The sequence below is a fragment of the Schistocerca piceifrons genome, chromosome X (genome assembly GCF_021461385.2).
Source record: "Schistocerca piceifrons isolate TAMUIC-IGC-003096 chromosome X, iqSchPice1.1, whole genome shotgun sequence".
In the NCBI taxonomy this organism is placed as follows: domain Eukaryota; kingdom Metazoa; phylum Arthropoda; class Insecta; order Orthoptera; family Acrididae; genus Schistocerca; species Schistocerca piceifrons.
In genome coordinates this window covers 15,753,405-15,775,087 of record NC_060149.1, presented here as the reverse complement: position 1 = coordinate 15,775,087, position 21,683 = coordinate 15,753,405, and the positions used below count along the sequence as shown (strand labels likewise).

The window sequence follows — 21,683 nt, the reverse complement described above, 5'->3', positions numbered from 1 at the left end:
ACCATACAGATATCTTATCTAAATCCTTTTGCAATTTGTTTTGGTCATCTGATGACTTTACAAGATGGTAAACGACAGCATCATCTGTAAACAATCTAAGACGGCTACTGAGATTGTCTTCTATGTCGTCAATATAGATCAGGAACAATAGAGGGCCTGTAACACTTCCTTTGGGAACACCGGATATTATTTCTGTTTTACTTGATGACATTCCGTCGATTGCTACAAACTGTGACCTTTCTGACAGGACATCACGAATCCAGCCTGTGAGGTAATGGGTGAGTTGTGGCACCCTGGAAATATTCTACGTTCGGAGTTGGGGCAGCCATACAGGATGCTCGTTAGCAACCGTGTGATGCCACACAATAGCTGGACCACGTGGTTGCTAGTGGACCGCGTGGCTGGGAATTCCTTGATGACGCTGTGCCAATGAAAGAGATTTTTATGCCGAGAGTGCCAAAGATGTCGGACTTTGTGGAACCTTAATGGCAGACATTTCACAGTTTGTATAGAAATTAATAGCAGCCAGATAAACCATGATACCTCAAAAAGAAACATGTACATTACCATTATTTGCATGATGATTGTGATGGTGTAATCAGATTTTCAATACCTTTATTAGTTCAAAATTTAGTGTGTGAATAAATTAAATTATACAAGTAACATTCAGCAACAAATTTCCAAAATCTAAACAGTTAATACGATTTTGTCTATCAACATGTCTTTAGAAAGCTATTAGTGCGAACCAAATTGGTATGAATTTCAAGCATGTAACTTGAAGTACACAAGTTACTGGAGGTCAAAGTGGCGTACTACTACTTATTGTGTCAGGCCACAAGTACTTCACAATTACACAAAAAACGGTAACAGCATGCTTATAAATATATTTATTCATCTATGTCTGTTTATATCCGATATATACTATTAATGAAGAAATTGGTTGAACATTCAGTGTGTTTTAGAAAGCACAGAGACATTAGCCTACAGGCCTACCTTTTGTTTCTATTCCTTCGATATGTTTATTTGATTTGTTTATGTATTTAATAATGTGTATTAGAGCATGTTTATGGTCCAGCCGTAGGAATAGTTATTTAATTTCAAGTTATTGAAATATAAATCCAATATTTCATGTGTGTTTCAATATGTTTGAGAGTGTGCGTTGGCTTTGAGACATGGCGGGAGTGCTCCAGCCAATCACAGGGATCATTCCAAAAAGGACACGTGGAGAGACGTATGGAGGCTGGGGAGGAGCATCGTTTTCCGGAGAGGACGGGGAGTTCTGAACAGTGCGGCGCAAGGGACAGGCACACAGGACACGGGAGAGTCCTGGACATTACAGTGCGACGGATGCAGAGTCACGGGAATGACTTGCCGGAGAGTGGAGCAGTTTTGCGCATGGTAGTGGGAGACAGAAATATTTCTTAGTGCCGACTTGTGCACTTGTGAGTTTCCGTGGCTTCTGCAATGAAGACGTAGAATGCATCAGAAGTGAATATCCCGCGAGCTATGTTGTTGTTCATAACTAATTACGTGAAGTAGGAATCTACTGTTTCCCTGTTATTCAACTTATATTTTATTTAATTGCTGGACCATCGACACCAATAGGTGTTTTGCAGTAATAAACTGCATTCTAAAAGGTACTTCTGCTATCGTACTCATCATCTAAAGTCGTTAAGATAGTACCTGCAGATTTTATTTAATTGCACTCTTTCATTTATAAATTACTATGTTGCATAAAAGATTCGCAATTGCCGAGTGATATGAACCTTCAACCATTCTATTCATGTGTCTATTCAGACTGTAAACTGTAGACTCAACAGTATTTGGCTTGTAATGCAGCAATTATGTATCGCAGCCCCTAGACAATGAAACCAGCCAAAACTTTTAATATTTCAACTCTGAGTTTGAGGGTACATAGTTGAGGGCCATCACACACAATTTTTATTTGAAAGCCCGCAAGTTGCACAACTCAGAAGATATTCCATAGGCACGCAGTTTGGTTAGAAGACTGCTTGTGAGGGACGCTGTCGAAAGCCTTCTGGAAATCTAAAAATATGGACTCAAGTTTACATCCCCTGTCGATAGCACTCATTACTTCACGAGTATAAGGAGCTAGTTGTGCATCGCAAGCACACTTTTTCTGAATCCGGCTGACTACGTGTCAAAAATCATTTTATTTGAGGTACTTCATAATGTTTGAATACAGTATATGTTCCAAAACCGTACTGCAAATCAAAGTTAGTGATATGGGCCTGTAATTCAACAGATTACTACTCCTTCCCTTTTTGGGTATTGGTGTGACTTGAGCAATTTTCCAGTCTTGAGGTATGGATCTTTCTGTGAGCGAGCAGTTGTATATAATTGCTAAATATAGAGCTATTGTATCAGCATAATCTGAGAGGAACGTGACTGGTATACAATCTGGACCAGAAGCCCTGCTTTTATTAAGTGATTTAAGCTGCTTTGCGACACTGAGGATATCTATTTCTGTGTTTCTTAACTTGGCAGTTGTTCTTGATTGGAATTCGACACTGAGGATATCTATTTCTGTGTTTCTTAACTTGGCAGTTGTTCTTGATTGGAATTCAGGAATATTTACTTCGTCATCTTTGGTGAAGGAGGATGAAACTGTTAGAAGGGTATGGAAAGGTCTGGAGATAGTGACTTTCCTTAAAGTAATAGAAATGCGGTAAATTTAAATGTGGAAAGCAAGAACATTAAATTGTGAATAATGACATATGTATTTTCCTTTATATAAGGAAAACAAATACTGGCTCTGTTCAATTATATAAAAATGAAACACTTTATGATAATTAAGTCTGCAGTGACGTGCAACGACTGTAATTTGTGCATGTTTAACTTCCTGTTGCTCATTTATTCAGACCATCCCTCCAGCAGTTCTTTGATATCAATATTCATAATTATGTGGCATGGGGTCACATCTCTGCTTGAGATAATGGAATTATTTCTTCCACTGCAGCAGAGAATGCCTCCAATGTCTCATTCAAGTAGGCAGTCTTTTTTTTTTTAAGCAGTTGTTTCTATAAGTAGCTCTCTTCTAAGCACTGTCTCTCTGAATGTGGGAATGTTGACACCTTGTCAAATGGTCCTTGTTTCTTAATCACAATAAAGACATTTTTGATAGCTATATGCCCTGTTCGTGCCACCTATCAGGCTCACTAATGTGTTTGGGTGTTATGGTATTGTGCAAGTAAGAATGTGCATCTGTGATGCATGCTGTCGGGATTCAGAGATTCAATAAAAACTGCATAGTTGGTGGACTTTATCACAGTCAATTGGAGAAACCTATTGGGATCATTGTCTTATTTGTTTTAACTATTTTGATTACATGCAGATGATCAACTAAATTAAAGTTAAACACAGCCAATCATCAAGGGGAAAAAAAATCATGTTTTGACCTTAATTCCTGGTATATTAAGAAGAATATGGAAGAATTCTGTGTTTAAGAAGATGTTTCAATGAAGCAAAGAGGTTGAAGATGGAAAAAGGAATACTGGCAAAGTCAAAGAGAGTGCATCATCAGAAGCTTCCACAAAATATATGTAAAAGGTTATAGAATTCTTTGAAGCTCAAGAATTCAGAAGAATTCATCCAGGCAAAATGGCCTGGTGCCATTTAAATAGATGGAGAAAAATTACAGTAGGAAACGTACTTGCTACTGAACTATTTGGAAGAAATAATAGTTTATGATCAAAACTGAATCGGACCTGAAGTAAAATTTACAAAAATTTTTAAATTTCTTCTACAGTGGTATGACTGTAGATGCCAGAAGGTCCACACTCACTGTGTACTCTATACATCAGAATGTAAAACTAATGTTGGTACACAACCCATATGAATTGCTGCTTAGCGAAATACTACAAATGCTGTAAATGTAGATTTGCCTTTCCTTAACCTATCTTCTAAAATAGGACTTAGGGTCAATATCACCTCCCATGTTCCAACACTTCTGCAGAAACCGAACTGATCTTCCCTAAGATTGAATTCATTTTTTACCGATGTTCTGTGAATAGTTCGTGTCAGAATTGAATTAGGGATAATTATGGCTTGGAAGCCTGAAAGAGGGCCAACTGTGGCTTGGGAATCCTTTATTCATATTTAGGCTGGGAAATATTAGTAAAAATATCCACCTATGGTTGACCTTGACTGCCTATAAGGCATTGCCCCTTGGCAGTGGAGTTACCTAATAATTGCAACATAGCAGCACGGCCACGATGCACCAACACAAGGATTTCTTTTTATCATTTTTTTATTACAAATGTACACAAAATCTATGCAACTTGACTGCAATGACACCAACATGAAATAGGTGTTTTTGTTTTCTGGTGGCCTTAAATGCTCTCTTTTCAGTGGTGTAATTAATCTTATAATCATGTGTCAATTTCAAGATATATGGTGTCAGATACAGATAAAATTTTGTACTTTTGTTAACTTTTGAGGCAGATAACATGGTTAACGCAGTTGTTGAAATTTTCTTCTGTTACTGAATTGTTTACAGGCATATAGACAATGCACTGACAAACATTCATGTTTCCAGTATCCTTTACTCACTACCTATTCCTTCTTTTCACACCAGGCAATTTCCTTGTGACAAAATTTTTAATAAGTTTTAAGAGATGCTGGCCAATGGCCACTGCTTTCTGTTCGGTTATTTCTGTGTTCTGCACAAATAGTAGTAAGGGGATGACAGGTCGGAGGATCCCATTATGTCAAACAATGGCTTGCTACATTTGAGAATGTTTTTTTGGGTTTTCCAGTTAACAAGAAAGTGGTCTTTGGGAAAGCAACTCTAGTACCTACACAGAAATACAGATGGAGCTGAGACTTTACAGACATTCATGGAGGTCCCTTAGGCACTTTAAGCCCACAAACTAATTTTGTCGAACTCTATAAGGTCAAGTGGGGAGCATCTTCCAGATTCAATCACTTGATAGAGATTGACCATGAAGTAAGAGTATACACACTATCTTGTCATATTATTGTGACCAGCTGTCAAAAGCTTGAATAACCACTGTTTGTAGCTTGGACTAGTGTGAGTCATGCAAGAAGAGAATCAATTAGGTTTTGGAAGGTACTGACAGGGCTGTGAAACCACGTCGACTACAGTGTCATGGCCAGCTGCGTTAGGTTTCTCAGATGAGGATTCACAGTGCATACAGCCAGATCTGTGTTCATAGATTCTATACTAGGTTTAAATCCGGCGAGTTTGGTAGTGAGGGGAGTATGGTAAACTCATCCTCGTGCTATTCGAACCAAGCATATGCATTGTGAGATGTGTGACACGTTGCATTGTCTTTCTGGCAGATGCCATCATGCTGAGGAAAAACAAGGTGTATATAGATGCCATCATGCTGAGGAAAAACAAGGTGTATGTAGGGGTGGACATGGTCTCCCCAGATAGATGCATACCTGTGTTGATCCACTGTGCCTCTCAGAATGACAAGATCAACCACAGAATGCCATGAAAACATTCCCCAGAACATAATGCTCCCTTTTCTAGCCCAGACCCTTCCAATGATTGTTGCAGCGCATTTGTTTTCAGATGTTTCCCATTGTACATGCCAATGGCCGTAAGTACAATGGAGCATAAAATATAAGTGATCTGGAAACACCATCAGTCGCCACTCAGTGGATGTCCAGCTGCCATACTGACATACAAATTTCAGCCTTCATCGCCAAAGAACAGCCATCAGAATGGAGGCACGAATCAGATGGCTATTGCAGAGGCCCATATGCAGTTAACAGTCACTGAAAGGTCATTTGCTGCGCGGTTAGAGGCACCATTTCACTGACTGCATGGCCCCTCCCTCCTGAGGTTCGAGTCCTCAATCAGGCATGTGTGCATGTGTGTGTGTGTGTGTGTGTGTGTGTGTGTGTGTGTGTGTGTGTGTGTGTGTTTGTTCTTAGCATAGTTTAAGTAGTGGGTAAGTCTAGCTAGGGACCAATGACCTCTGCAGTTTGGTGCCGCAAGAGCTCGCACACATTTGAACATTTTGAAAGGTCATTGAGGAGACCCTGTTGGTAGCCCTTTGGTCCATCTGGTGTTGGGGGGGAAGTTGCTCAATAGTTGTACGGTATGTCTGTGTGCATGTGTATGTCTCTGCAGCCGTTGTTCACCCTTGCCATCTATGGCCTGTGGTGCACCACAGCTGCCTCAGTGCCGGTTTTGGGTTGCGCCATTTGCCACGCACTGCATAATTTAGACCTGGGAGCACAAGAACAGTTTACAAACTGAGCGTTTTCTGAAATGCTTCCACCCTTGGCCCGAAAGCCAATGATCATGCCCTTTTGGATGTCAGATAAATCACTCCATTTCTGCATTGCAACGACTGCACTGTTTTCCACATCCCTCCCGACACGCTTTATATACCCTCCACCGCTAGTGCAGCCACCTGCCATCTGAGTTGTTACGGCACGTTGATGTCTAACATTGGCAGTGGTCACATTAGTGCCACTGAAACGTGTATAAAGTTGATACCCAAATATTTTCATGGACCTTGTGTTTCTTACATTTATGTGGCAATAAATTTACCTGTATTTGTAATAAATAATGTAAGAGAATTTAGAAACTCAGAATCATAGAACTAATAGAAGAATACATTCCACACAAACCATGCTTACTGGCCAATGGTTCAGAAAAGAACTTTCTATTCTGATGCAAAATCAGTAACAAAATTGAAAATCCATGGATATTTAAGAACAAAGTACAAGACTGCCTTATGAGACATACTTTCTACAATTTATCTGAACATTTCACCTCAGAAAAGTAAATCGCAGTTAATACTAATGCTTAATATTAAACATATTTATAACTTTTCCAATAAATATGACAGCACAGATGGTGTCTCAAATCAGTAGTTACACAAGGTGTCACAGGAGAAATGGTCAATAATCAGGGATATGACGGGAACAGCCCTTCTAAGAGCAACGAAGTCTAGTAAACATGTGATGTAAAATGCATACCTTAAGAGCTATGAGCAATTATTCAGTAGAAGATAAGCGATTCACAATGACTAAGCTGAGCAAGTGCTCATAGCTCTTCAGGAATGCATTTTATAGCCCATGTCTAGTAGGTGTTTTTCCTCTGAATGATTGTTCCTCTCACACCTCTGAAAATTTACCATTCCTCCTCTGTCACACTGTATAAATGTGTCGTTTGTCACAGCAGCAGTAGCCTATATACATACAGCACCTAAGCAGTGTAAGACAAGTGGCCTGTTTTCTTCTTCAAAGTAGCTCATTCTCGGCAACTATTCCCACATATACACAAAATAAACTAGAAATAATCCTATAATTGCCAGTGTAGATCAGTCGGCACTGGTTGCGATTTCTTATATTAGGTTCATGCACAAATTCACAAAATTTTGGTTTTGTATGTTGGCATTCTGGTTGCTATGGGTTCATTTATCAATTGTCATTTTTATTTTTAGTTCACTGTTGTTATTTGAGTTTACACATTGTCATTTGGAGATAGTGAGTAGAGCTGTATATGCTAGAAAATGGAGTGCCTAGTGGACAAGTCTAAACACTGCCGACACATTCTTCTGTTTGAGTTGAACAGAGGGGTGACAGCAGTGCAGACAGCCAGAACCATTTGTGCTGTGTGTGTGGATAGTGCCACTGGAAACAGCACGGCAAAAAAATTATTTTCCCATTTTAAGGACTATTGTTTTTGACATTAGTGACTCAACGTTGATGAAGAGCTTCAGGGTTTGATGAAGATAGTTCAAACACATTAATCCACTATGATCACAAAAATCAGCAGATGGCCATATGTGCATCTCTGCTTGCTCGTCATAAATTGACTCTTAAACAACACCGACCATTCCTACCCTGCATCATTACTTGTGATGGGAAGTGGTATCTTTATGCAAACAAAAGGAATGGTTGAGCTCAAACAAAGCAATAACTACCAATACGAAGACCTGCTCGCACCCACAAAAGATAATGTTATGCATCTGGTTGACAGGTTGATTTGGGGGAAGGGGCCAAACAGCAAGATCATTGGTCGCATCGGATGAGGAAGGAAATCGGCCATGCCCTTTCACAGTAACCATCCCGACCTTTGCCTGAAGTGATTTAGGGAAATCATAGAAAACCTAAATCAGGATGGCCAGATGTGGATTTGAACCATCGTCCTCCCAAAATCGAGTCCAGTGTACTAACCACTGTGCCACTTTGCTCGTTATGTGCATCTGGTGGAACATTGGTGGTGTGGTGTACTACAAACGGCTTCCATGAGGCGTAACCGTCACTGCTAACATTTACTCTTAACAAATGTGGTATCAACAACAAGGAATACTGCATGAAGCTATATTAATTCATAATAACGCCAACCCACATTCTGCTAGACTGACAAAAAACACTATACAGGAGTTGAGTTGGGAAGTCATTCCACATCCACCTTATTCACTTTACCTTGCATTCTCAGATTTTCCCCTTTTTGCTCTATTGAACAACCTTCGAGGAACTTCCTTTCCAGATGAGAATGCACTCCGAACATGGCTCAACGAGTCCTTCACCTCCAAACCACGTGATTAGTACCCAGTGTTGGGAGGCTGTTGTGAATAGTGAAGGAGAGTATATTATTGACAATTAAAGTCTCTGTAATGGGTATCTGTTGTGTTTATTAAACTTATGCAAAAACACTATGTACTTGTGCACCAACCTAATAGCATATTTTACAGAAGTTGGCTGCAACAGATGCCTATGTTTGACAATGTGTAACTTTATTTGATCCAGAACTTTACTCTCATTTGCAGTGGGATGTAAGGAATTCTATCTAAATGTTGCCGTTTCCATAACAAAACTGGGTCAAACGTATCACCACTGATACTGAGCCCAAGATTTTGTTTTTAATTTTATTTGTAATTATATTTATGTCATAGTTTCCTGAATAAACAAAAGTTAAATTTCATTGTCCTGAAAATATCCGTCACAAAATTATTTGAGGAAATTTTGTTAAAGTTGACACTTCTGTAGATGAGGATGGAGGACAAAAGTTTGCTTTTTATACTGGAAGCTATTTAAATTTAAAGTTGCACCCACTGTTGCTGTTTCAGTTGTTAAGTTATCTTTTGAACAAACTTCAAGATTTAAAGAAAGGTAAGATGTTAAGTGTATACCTAATTCGCAAAAACAGCTCTGCATTTAGTGCCCCACTAATGACGAAAAACATGAGAACTGTAAATCTATAACTGAGCAATTACATTAATTCTGTTGATTTTAGGCTAGGAGTGAGAGAACCCAATAAAATATCTAGAGAGCCATAAAGCAGTGTTTAATATGTAAATAACCATGTATAAACATTGCAAGAAATTGTGTTCTATCTGTGACAGTTTTTTGGATTATTACTAAAATCTAAACCATTTTCTGTCATCTTAAGTTAAACTGGTTGGTGTAACTAGTGTCTTAATGGTTTACACTAATACTGTTTTGACAAAGGGCACATTATTGCGGTGCTCTGGCTGCAAATGAGAATCTCAAACGGCAAAGCTGGTCACCTGCTTGCGTGCTACTGTCATGAGCACTTATGGAAAGTGGTTGAAGGTCAGTGGAATAATGAATAGGGCGTATGGCATTGGATTCCACATCTCATCGCAGATGGCAGAGATCGGAAGATCCCCCACAGTGTAATCCAGGATAGGCAGCGATCAGTGGCAGATCTGATAGTGTACAATGCTGGTGCAGGTGCAAGCCTTCCAGAGCACACCTATGAAAGGCCATTAACATGAAGCTCCACATCACACGACACCTGTGTCTTCCTGTCTTGACCTAACAACATCGTCAGTTATGATTGCAGTGGAAATAGCATCACTGAGTTTCCACCGTGGAGTGATAGAAATATGTTGCCTGTCAAATGGCTTGCATTTCTTGTTACACCAGGTTGACAGTTGGGTCCTTACACACCATCACACAGGCAAATGGCTGCTTGAAACATGCACCGTACCACAATTGCTGGCCGCTGAGAGCAGAATTATGCCATGAGGTCCTATGGTAGTTCTCCAAGACACCATGACAACAATTAACTACGTGAACATTATCGTGGACCACCTGCCTCGCTTCATGGTTGAAGTCTTCTCTGATGGGGATGACATCTTCCATCAGGGTAACTTTTCATGACAAGGCCAGAATTATGCTTCAGTGGTTTTAGGAGCATGATAGTGAACTCTCATTGATGCCTTAGCCAGCAAATGCTCTGATCTGTAATCACTGGAACACTTATTGGGCACCAGCTACGTGCCCACAACCCACCACCCCATAATTCGTGGGAATTTAGTGACTTTTGAATACAGTGAGTTAGTTAGTTGGTTCGTGTTCCACTGGTCAATCGCACGGTACAGTAGCCATTATGATGTGGAATGTGTCAAGTGCACAAGAAATGCACATATGAAACAAGATTTTTTTTAATATATAAAAAAACAAAGATGATGTGACTTACCAAACGAAAGCACTGGCAGGTTGATAGACACACAAACAAACACAAACATAAACACAAAATTCAAGCTTTCGCAACCAACGGTTGCTTCATCGGGAAAGAGGGAAGGAGAGGGAAAGACGAAAGGATGTGGGTTTTAAGGGAGAGGGTAAGGAGTCATTCCAATCCCGGGAGTGGAAGGACTTACCTTAGGGGGAAAAAAGGACAGGTAGCGCGCACGAGTGTATACCTGTCCTTTTTCCCCCTAAGGTAAGTCTTTCTTGTGTGTGTGTGTGTGTGTGTGTGTGTGTGTGTGTGTGTGTGTGTGTGTGGATGCGCGCGCGAGTGTATACCTGTCCTTTTTTCCCCCCTAAGGTAAGTCTTTCTGCTCCCGGGATTGGAATGACTCCTTACCCTCTCCCTTAAAACCCACATCCTTTCGTCTTTCCCTCTCCTTCCCTCTTTCCTGATGAAGCAACCGTTGGTTGCAAAAGCTAGAATTTTGTGTGTATGTTTGTGTGTCTATGGACCTGCCAGCACTTTCGTTTCGCAGGTCACATCATCTTTGTTTTTAGATATATTTTTCCCACGTGGAATGTTAATACAGAGTTAAAGATTAATATTCCTATTATTTAGCCCATTCCCTTAAATGGCACAAAATGCATATACTATATTTATTGACTTATTTATTCCTAGTCAAGAATTCATCTATGGTATACAAGGAGTTGTCAAGGAGATACGTTTTCAATTTATTTTTGAAGCTGTTGCTGCTGTCTGTCAGACATTTTATTTCATCTGGTAATTTGTCAAAAAATTTATAGCAGCATATTTTACCCCTTTCCGTGCCAAAGTTAGGTTGAGTAAAGGATAGTGTAAGTCTTTCTTTTTTCTGGTATTATAATAATGAATGTCATTGTCGTTTTTAAACTGGCCCATGTCGTTGAGAATAAATTTCATTAGTGAGTAAATGTACTGTGAGGCTGTTGTAAGAATTCCAATCTTTTAAAAAGATTGCCTACAAGATGTGCGACTATGAACCCTACACATTATGCTAACCACTTTCTTTCGAGCAGTGAATATTTTTTGTCTAAATGTTGAGTTACCCCAAAATATTATTCCGTATTACATCAGAGAGTGAAAGTATGCAAATTATGTTAGCTTACTAATTTCTATATCCTCAAAATTGGCAATTGTTCTGATTGCAAAAGTTGCTGAACCTAGTCGCTTTAGAAGATCCAAAATATGAATTTTCGAATTAAGATTCTCATCTGTATGAACAAACAAAAACTTAGTATGCTCTACCCTGTCTACTGACTTCTGCTGATGTGTTGTATGATCAGGAAACAGTGTCAGTTCAGCTTCTTGTTTCAGGTAAGAAGGGAGGTCATTCACATATATCAAGAACAGAGCCATGATTGAACCCTGTGGAACACCTAATGTAATTTCACTGCAGTTAGATGAAGTGGCAAACTTATTTAAATAAATCACTTGACCCATATAAAGAACCTTTTTGTTTCCTGTTCTGTAGGTATGACTTAAGCCACTCACATGCTATTCCATTTATACCATAGAATTGTAATTTCTGTAACAATGTCATTGTTCACACAATAAAATGCTCTGGACAAGTCACAAAATTCCAACTGGTGACATTTTACTATTTAAAGCCTATTATGTGGACAGTGAAATTTTATATAGCTGTCTTAGTGGAACAGTATTTTTAAAATCAGAACTGTGATTTACTAAGTATCCCATTACTGTTGAAATGGCTAACCACTCGAGTACATTACTTTCTTGAAGATTTTTGAAAATGCTGTAAGCAAGAATACTGGCCGATAATTATTGACATCTGTGGTGTCCCCTTTTTGTAGAGAGGCCTGACAATGGCATATTTTAACTTGTCTTGGAAAATACTTTGAGTTAGTGATGCATTACACATGTGACTCAGAATAATTGCTCCACATTGTTTTAATATCTTATTAGACATGTCATATACTCCAACAGAACATTTATTTTTCAAAGATTTAATAATTTTACTTATTTCACAGAGGTTGTTAGGTGAAACTCAATCTGACTAATTTTTTTCAAAACAGACTCTTCCATGTACTGCCTGGCTTTTTCTTTTGAACTGTTCTCACCAATTTTTTTCTCCTACACTTAAGAAATGGTTGTTAAATACATTAGCTACTTGTGTACTGTTGGTTAGGATGGTCTCATTCTCCTTCATAGTAATGCTACCTCCCCCAGAGGTTACTTTTCCTGTCTCGCTTCTAACAACATTCCATATTGATTTGATTTTATTGCCGGAGTTGTTAATTTCTTCTCTTACATACATATTTCTTGATTTCCTTACAACTTTTCTCACTATGTTACAATAATTTTTATAGTGTAGAACTACTTCTGTAACTTTACTAGTTCTTGCTGTCTCATAGTTTTCTTTTTCTTTCTGAAGACACTTTAATACCTGCAGTAATCCAAGGTTTCTTTGAAAAGTGTGTGGTGCTACATTTAGTAATTTTCTTTGGGAAACAATGTTCAAAAAGGAATATAAATGTATCAAGAAATATGTTGCATTTATCATTAGCATTTGGCTCATTATATAATCTCCCCAATTAACATTTCTTAAGCTTTCTCTGAAGTGCTCTATAGATACCTGGTTGAGCGACCTCACACTTTTACTTAATGGTTTCCAAACTGTACACCCTGTTAGGTTTCCCAAGTTAAATCAGTTGTGTGTCATGGTCTGACAATCCATTTACCACAGGGAAAGCATGAGTGTTTTACATCCTCTTTCTGTACAAATACATTATCTATTAAAATGCTACTGTCTTGAGCTATACATATAGGGAAATGGACCACTGATTCTAAGTTATCTGTTGTTAATAACACTTCTAGTTCACTTTTCATATCAGAATTACTTACAAAGTTTACATTGAAATCACCAAAGATTAATAACTACTTCTATTTGTCTGACAGACAGCATAATAGAGTGTCAAACTTTTATGAACAGCTCCTGGTCTCCTAGTGGGGACCTGCACACTGTTGCTAATATCAATACTACATTATCTTGCTGAAGTCCACATGCACAAACCTCAAAGTGCTGATCAACACAAAATTTGCTTACTTCTACAGTTTTGCATTTATACGCTTGTTTTATGAAAATGGCAACTCCTCCTCTATCCATCCTAGATCTACAAGTGTAAGATGCTAAGTTATACCCACTTATACTGACACTACCCGTGCCCACAGTTACCTGGTGTGCGACAGAGTATATCAATCTCATTTTTATTTTTGAGATCATCTAAACACACTAATAGCTCATCTACTTTATTTTTTATTCCCCTGATATTTTGATGAAGTACACTGATACTGCCTTAGCTTTACCCGTATTTACTGTACATGAAGTTTCTTTTATTCTATTTATCTTGATTGTCATCTGTCTGGACTTTGGATTTAACCTAAAAAATCTGTCTGCCTGGACCCATTAACCAGAGGGATCACCCCTTGAGTGACTGTGGACCCCCTTACAGTTTCTGTTAATAGAGAAGCTAACTTATTTTCCCCCCATCCTATTCAGGTGCAGGCCATGTGTAGTGTATCCCCACCTACCAATAGCATTTACTGGAACAACACTTATGTGAGACACCAGCTGCCTCATACTTCTTGAAACCTATCAAGGCCCTTTAAAATCCATGTCAAGCAATATCAGTGTTGTACTGTGTTTGAAAAGCAGAACAACACACAAACAGGCAGTCATTGTTTTAGCTCATCAGTGTAAATGTCTCCCTCAGTAAAGATACTTCTTTGGTAAAGAAACTGCTTCCTTCTGAGCCTCCAAAAAAATCAGCAGCTGTAAAAAAATCTATGGGAATAACTGTCTAAAAAGGCAACAAGCAGATTTTCTTAGAAGACAAGAAATAATCTTGTTAACTTACAAGTAAAATCAGGAAGCAATTACCTAGTATGAAGGACGTTAAGTCTCTTGTAGAACCAGCTACTGTGGAAAGAGTTAGCATGCAGAAATGTTACAAGAATATGACAGTAAAGGAAGCCTGCTTTCTTCCGTTTTTTAAACCAAGAATATCCAGATACTGAAATCTAATTTTTCACCTTACACCCAGTGTACATTCTCTTATCTGTAAGATTCTGATGAGTGATCAACAATCATATTTCTAAGACCAACACAGACAAACAATCTTGAAGGTGTAGTGTCAGAACAAGACGCCAAACAATCATGATAAGAACATTTATTTTGTAAAAGTTTCAATTTTCAAGATAGAATTCACACAGATTTGGGCATATAATTATATAATTGTTAAGGCTTTTGTGGCCACTTGTTGACAAACCGCCTGCTGGTTTCTGTCTTTAAATCTGGAGGAGAAGGAGGAGATTAGTGTTTAAGGTCCCGTCAACAACAAGGTCATTACGGATGCAGCACAAGCTCGGGTAGGGAGGATGGGGAAGGAAATTGGCCGTGCTCTTTCAAAGGAACCATTCCAGCATTCATCTGAAGCAATTAAGGGAAATCACAGAGAACCTAAATCTGGATGACCAGATGTGAGTTTGAACCACCGCCCTTCCAAAAACGAGCCCAGTGTGCTAACCACTGGGCCACCTCACTCAGTCTGATTCTTTGGCAACATGAGTGGCTGGCATTGTCAAAGCTTCAACATCCGTTGCTGGTGATGGATTGGAGTCGATCTTGTGGCCACACATGGTATGTACCTGACACGCCAACAGCCAAGGACTTTTCCATGGCCATTTCCGCTGAGATTCTCCCCTTGCTACATGCAGGGGTCATTTGCTGCAGCAGGGGACTCCAGGATCTGTTCACCATGAAGCTATCATCTTGTATATTTCTATAGCTTCTCTGAACAAGCTGGGGTGATAGTTATTCTCTACAGCAAGAACTTCCATTTTGACAAAGCTTACTATGTTATCAGTCTCTCATGGTGTCTGTTCCACCACCGCCAATTTCTCCACCTGCCCCAACCTACAATGCAGTTTATGTTCAGTGATCCTGGTGTCGACACCAAAGAGTGAACAAGTTATTCCTATACTTCCAAATCAAGATATCAAACATGTTAGTAAGATCAAATAAAACTATATGTTTCCAGAGACCTTTTCACGTCTCAAATATATATGGTGTATACATGCAGACCAAAGCAACAAATGAAAATTTGTACCAAATACGGGACTCGAACCCAAGTTTCCTACTCAGTACGTAGTTATGCTAACTGCTACATAACCCTGGCTCAGTGGCTTCAAGCAGCTGCACAGACTACCCTATCATGCACCCCTTCTCAATCCAAATTCCCATTCACGCTTCAGCCCCCTTGATATTCCCCATAAACTAATAGCATTGCAGAAGCTCTCTAACTACACTGGACAGCACGTCAGCATCAAGGAGTGAGGCATGCTAGGGTAGTCCATGCAACTGTGCCTAGCTACTGTCCAGGGTGGCAAAGTGCTTAGCATATCACCATCGGTAATGCTGGAATTCAATATGGTGTTGGCCCACCCTTAGCCTTTATGACAGTTTCCACTCTCGCAGGCATACGTCCAATCAGGTGCTGGATGGTTTCTTTTGAATGGCAGCCCATTCTTCGCGGACTGCTGCACTGAGGAGAGGTATCTACGTCAGTTGGTGAGGCCTGGCACAAAGTTGGCTTTCCAAAACATCCCCAAGGTGTTCTATAAGATTCAGGTCAGGACTGTGCAGGCCAGTCCATTACAGGGATGTTATTGTCATGTAACCACTGCCACAGTCGGTACATTACGAACATTTGCTCGATCATGTTGAAACAGGCAACCGCCATCCCCAAATTTCTCTTCACCAATGGGAAGCAAGAAGGTGCTTAAAACATCAATGTAGGCCTTTGCTGTGATAGTGCCACGCAAAAGGTGTGCAAACCCCCTCCATGAAAAACATGACCACACCATAACACAACCGCCTCTGAATTTTACATTTGGTGCTACACATCCTGGTACATGATGTTCACTGGGCATTCGCCATACCCACAACCTGCCAACAGATTGTCATGTTGTGTACTGTGATTCATAACTCCACACAACTTTTTTCCACTGTTCAATCATCCAATGTTTATGTTCCTTGCACCAAGCAAGGCGTCATTTGGCATTTACCGGCGTGATGTGTGGCTTATGAGCAGCCGCTCGACCATGAAATCCAAGTTTTCTCACCTCCCGCCTAACTGTCATAGTAGTTGCAGTGGATCCTGACATGTTCGGAATTCTTGTCTAATGGTCTGTATAGATGTCTGCCTATTACACATTACGACCCTTTTCAACTGTCGGCTGTCTCTGTCGGTCAACAGACAAGGTTGGCCTGTACACTTCTGTGCTGTATGTGTTCCTTCACATTTCCACTTCACTGTCACATCAGAAACAGTGTGACCTAGGGATATTTAGGAGTGTGGAAATCTCGCATACAGACATATGACGCAATCGCCTTCTCACATTCGAAGTCCTCAAGTTTAACGGAGCACCCCATTCTGCTCTCTCACGATGTCTAATGACTACTGAGGTCGCTGATATGGAGTAGCTGGCAGCACAATGCACCGAACATGAAAAACTTATGTTTTTGGGGGTGTCTGGATACTTTTGATCCCATAGTGTAGGAAGTGAGATCTAAGAGTGTAAACTTGTCATTCATCTGTAAATTAATAAAATAAAATTAATTTTAACTTAGAAAAACTGATTTCCACTTCATGAGCCCCATCCGAGACAATTTCTTGTCCCACCTGTGACGGTCTCCTATTGTAATTTTTGTAAATAAATATTAATAACGTTACATTTATTTATATTTAACCACAGAGAACTGTTTTAATAGTGCAAATTCAATGTGTTTGAAACACTAAGTGTTTAATTCACAGTTCTTGTGAAATGTTGGTGGGTCAATTTGCTGTCCCACCTGTAATAAGATTTTAAAGGGGATAAACAGCTGACTTTGCAAATTTCTGATATTTGGATTCAAAGGGAAGGTGGAACAACTATTCATAATTCATCGACCAATCTTTAATTTATTTGTATTAATACTCTGTTATATTACCTTTTAATTATCAAGAAACAAAGTGCAAATTGCCCCACCCATAACAATGGAATCTTGTCTTTTGAGATGCTGCTAGTCCTGTGAATTTTTATTTATTGTTTTCAGTTAGTTCTTACGGTCAAAAATTATATTCTTGTTTTCGTGACCCTTTCATCCCATACTAAAGGAAGTAGAGCAGAACAATACTCTTTTTCAACTCTATCGTAGTCTGTATTCCCAGGGTATAATTATTTACACAAGGAAAACAGAACATAAGACTGTGATAATCGCAACAGAGGAAACAGTGGACTGACATGCTACTAAAAGTGGGCATTGCTCATTTATTTCTACAATAAGTGATAAGAGTGTGAACTTCACAGCCCAACACACAAACATTTCAAACCTAATTTATTGAAAGTTCAGGTCAGGTCCATGTTGATACCATATGCCCCAATCTCAACATTGAATTATGTTGCCAAAATATATGTAAACATTTAAAATGTTTCAGAAAGATGTAGGTGGCTTCATAGAGATACCAGCTATTTATTTTTAAGACCGCACGTGGAACTCTACAGCAAAAGGGTCTTTAACTTTATAAAAATTAAGTCATAAATAAGAATTTTGTATGATAACAACAAGAAACTGCTATGTGTATGGAAGCTTGTTCCTGTTGCTGTTCAACTACCAAATATAATGAAAGTTTTGGACTCTACTCTGGAATTCAGTTACCAACCCAGTGCAACGGTGGAATACAGTACACACAAACATTTGTCAGTACGGGAGTTAAACACTGTCGTTTTCTGAGACATTTGTTTCAAATCGTCTCCTGCTAAAGTTACGTACTGGACCCCGCGCCCGAAATTCTCAGTTAGGATGGAAAGTGGAAATTTTGTTGGGAGTTTGCGAAGTCAGTGAATGTGAATGCAGAAAATCTGGTTGTGGTAACAAAAATACCAGTAATAAAGCCTAATTCTTAAGTCCACATCATGGTGCAAAATGCAAGGGGAATCCAGTACAACTTTTACCATGGCCTTCATCTTTCAAACTGGTGCTCTCATCCTTTAGAAGATTACCTCCCCCTTGAACGAACTTTGAAGCCAAGGAATGAAATGTTAACAATATGCCTATGATTTTAGATTTACGTAACTCCTGTACATTGCAGTAACAAAAACCAAAGTAGTGTCACTCCGATGACAAACATTCCAGGCATAGTTGCACTACACATAGAATTCAAGAATGAAAAACTGTGAAAATGGATATTAATCTCACAAGATAAGCAATGCACTAATGATGCGCCATGTGGCTACCTCTTGTTCTTAATGAATCTATCAAATGTAAGCCAGATAGTCCATAAAACAACTAATTACTGAACTTTCGAAATCCATGTTATTATCTACATATTGAATTCATCTGACGTAGATTGTATATAACAATTATTGAACTGACAATTACACTTGGCAGTAAAGAACACTATGTAGAATAGAAATATAATAAACTTGGGGCTTGCACACGATTCAAAAGTGATGTTTTAAGCATGTACGTACCTGTTCAGCGTTGCTGGCAAGAATAGGTAACACATCTTTAACAGTTAACTGGCACAGTATACCTCCAACCATTCTGTAACATTTCCTTGAACTGTCAACTCCCTTCAGTGTCTCTGTCACCAGCCTGGAACAAAAAAAGTTTTCTATTTGCTAGATACAGCAAATTGCAAGATACTTATTATACCTCTGGCTGATAAACACATATTTACCGATGTTCTTCCAAATCCATTTCCATTTCAGCAAGTTTCGCACCCAAATAACGCCGTTCAGCTATCATGTCGCGGTATTTTTCGACGACATCGTTGTCTCTGGGCTTCTTCCTTTCCTCCGCCATCGCAACCGTAGAAATGTGAACATATGCTCACTTGCACAGAATGGCAACAAATCTGCGGCAAACCTCCCCACCATCTTGCAGATATTTTAAACAATTACTTATTTTCAGAACCGTACAAGTCCACCAAATATGGCAAGTTCCTGCAAACCCACTACATTCCACAGATACGTTTAAAATTAGCGCTATCCAATCACGCAGAAGAGAAGTCGATACGTCAAACACACTCGCCGATTGGACACTTGCACAAATTTTAAGCTGAGCTTTCACTTTAGTTTCTGATCAAGTGAAAGAAATTAACAATATTGTCCATACGTTATTTGCAATTTAACAGCACAACTGTTGCCGAAAATAGTTTTCTGCAATAAATTCTTTCGACAGGAAATAATATTGATGCCTATTTTGTGATTCAAATACGATTTCCTTAAGTTCGTCCTGATGCATATTAACGCTGTTTGTTTCCTCGTGATCTCTCTGTCAATACATAGATACATCGCCTGTGACTCGGTACATTGATAGTCACTCTACATCTACCTGTTACTCCCCAAGCCATTATTGCACTGTGCATATTAGAAGGTATTTCGTAATAATGTTAGCGATTTTCTATAGGATTAGCGTATCTGCTTCGGTGTCAAAGTGGGCGAAAAACTGATTACTAATTTAAAGGTCCGGAGGTTAATAATCAGTACGGTTAGGTCCAAGGATTTATTCTGAAGCAACTTATCGCTAAATTCGTTAACTATGGTAATGATTTGTTCATGTGTAAAATGGCGAAGTTGCACCTTGATTTGTAGTTCACACAGGACCTCTATAATAGGATGGGTAAGGGCTAATTCACTGTAGACGTCAACGGAAGAGAACAGCAAGCGACAACGCCGTCAAATGGTGACGAGCTCACACTAGACAGAACGTCAGACTTCACTGTTTCACTTAGCTCATCACGAGCTCCTCGTCCAGGCTGCGAAGGCCCAAGAGATGTCCACCGGCCGTCGTGTCATCCTCTGGCATGTGGCACCATGCGGACACTGTGTGTGTGGTCAGTACACTGCTCTCCCAGGCGTTTTACAGACTTCCCAGACCATGGAGCCACTACTGCTCGGCCAAGTAGCTCAAGTGGCATCGCAGGGCTGAGTGCACCCCGCACCACTCTACCTACCAAGGAAAAATTCTAAGTATGGCAACCACCATTGCTGACCACCCGGTTGTGGAGGCAGACAACCTCATTACGGAATGTATGGTGAATGTGGGATTACTAAATACCATTCGTGGTACACAGTGTCATAAGACAGTATCAGAATGAAGGAACTAGCAATGATATTGTTTATTAATAACCAAAGCTAGCTTCACAATGAGTGTTCTTGACAAAGATTGTATCGTAAATTGGTGAAAAGTGGACTAAGAGAGAAAGTGTCATCCAAACATTTCGAAACATCATTAGTTATTTACTAGAGAAAACATAAAAATACAAAAAACAATATTTACAATGCAATACATCGAACCTGTTAACTTTGTTCCACGCGTTTTTTAAGTACTAAATAACATCAAAATAACTGTGTTTTTCTTCCTCAATAGAACTGCCTTTTACACTGCTAGGAAATCTTAATTAATGAAAATTACTTCATCAAATTTGCATTCTTATTCATACACGGTATCTGGATTTTTCTCTGTAGAAGTATTGGAAAAGCTAGATCATTTTTCGCTTTCAGGTATCTGGCCTCTCTTGCGGAAGAACATTCAATAGAAAAAATACCCAAGTCGTCACAGAACATTTACATTTTGTCCAGAGAACAAAGCAGCATAAGAAAATAAAGACCAAGCAGACGCAAAAGCACAAAATGCACTACTATTAAATGAGTGACGATGGCGAAAATGAGTTCACTTCCAATGTTGGACTACGGACAACGACACAATTCTCGTCTCTCCCACGCTCTCCTTCGCTCGCCACTAACGTCAACGTCAATAAATTTCGACCATGGACGCGTGCAGGAAGCTGGGTGTATGGGGGGGGGGGGGGGGGGAAGCGAGAGTAATTGCCCCTAGTGAGAATTCATTTAGTTAGTGAATATGAAAACGATCCTGTAACCATAGGGCTCAGATTTTTATGACGTAAAATACCTGGGAAATTATCCCTGAAATGACCTAAAAGTTTCTCTAAAATGATGTAAAATTATGTCACACATAATATGAAAAGTAAGTTATAAAATGAACTATAGCAACGAAAAATTTGGTAAGAGGTGGGAACTGAAATTACGAAGACGTTAACCAATTAAAAAAATCTCTGTGTTCTTCCTTAAGAAATCTGATTCTTTGAATATCTATGAAAAT

General features: G+C 39.2%; 1 protein-coding gene across 1 annotated transcript in view; it reads right to left on the bottom strand.

The window, feature by feature from the left end:
* Positions 1–19,502, bottom strand: part of LOC124721812 (prefoldin subunit 2-like) — a 29,173-nt gene extending 9,671 nt beyond the window's left edge. The window contains exons 1-2 of the mRNA XM_047246932.1: positions 19,237–19,502; positions 19,028–19,151 (exon numbers count right to left, since the gene is read on the bottom strand). Of these exons, the coding sequence (XP_047102888.1) occupies positions 19,028–19,151; positions 19,237–19,361 (249 nt within the window). The 5' untranslated portion in view covers positions 19,362–19,502. The remainder of the gene's footprint in view (positions 1–19,027; positions 19,152–19,236) is intronic.
* Positions 19,503–21,683: the final 2,181 nt, after the last annotated feature.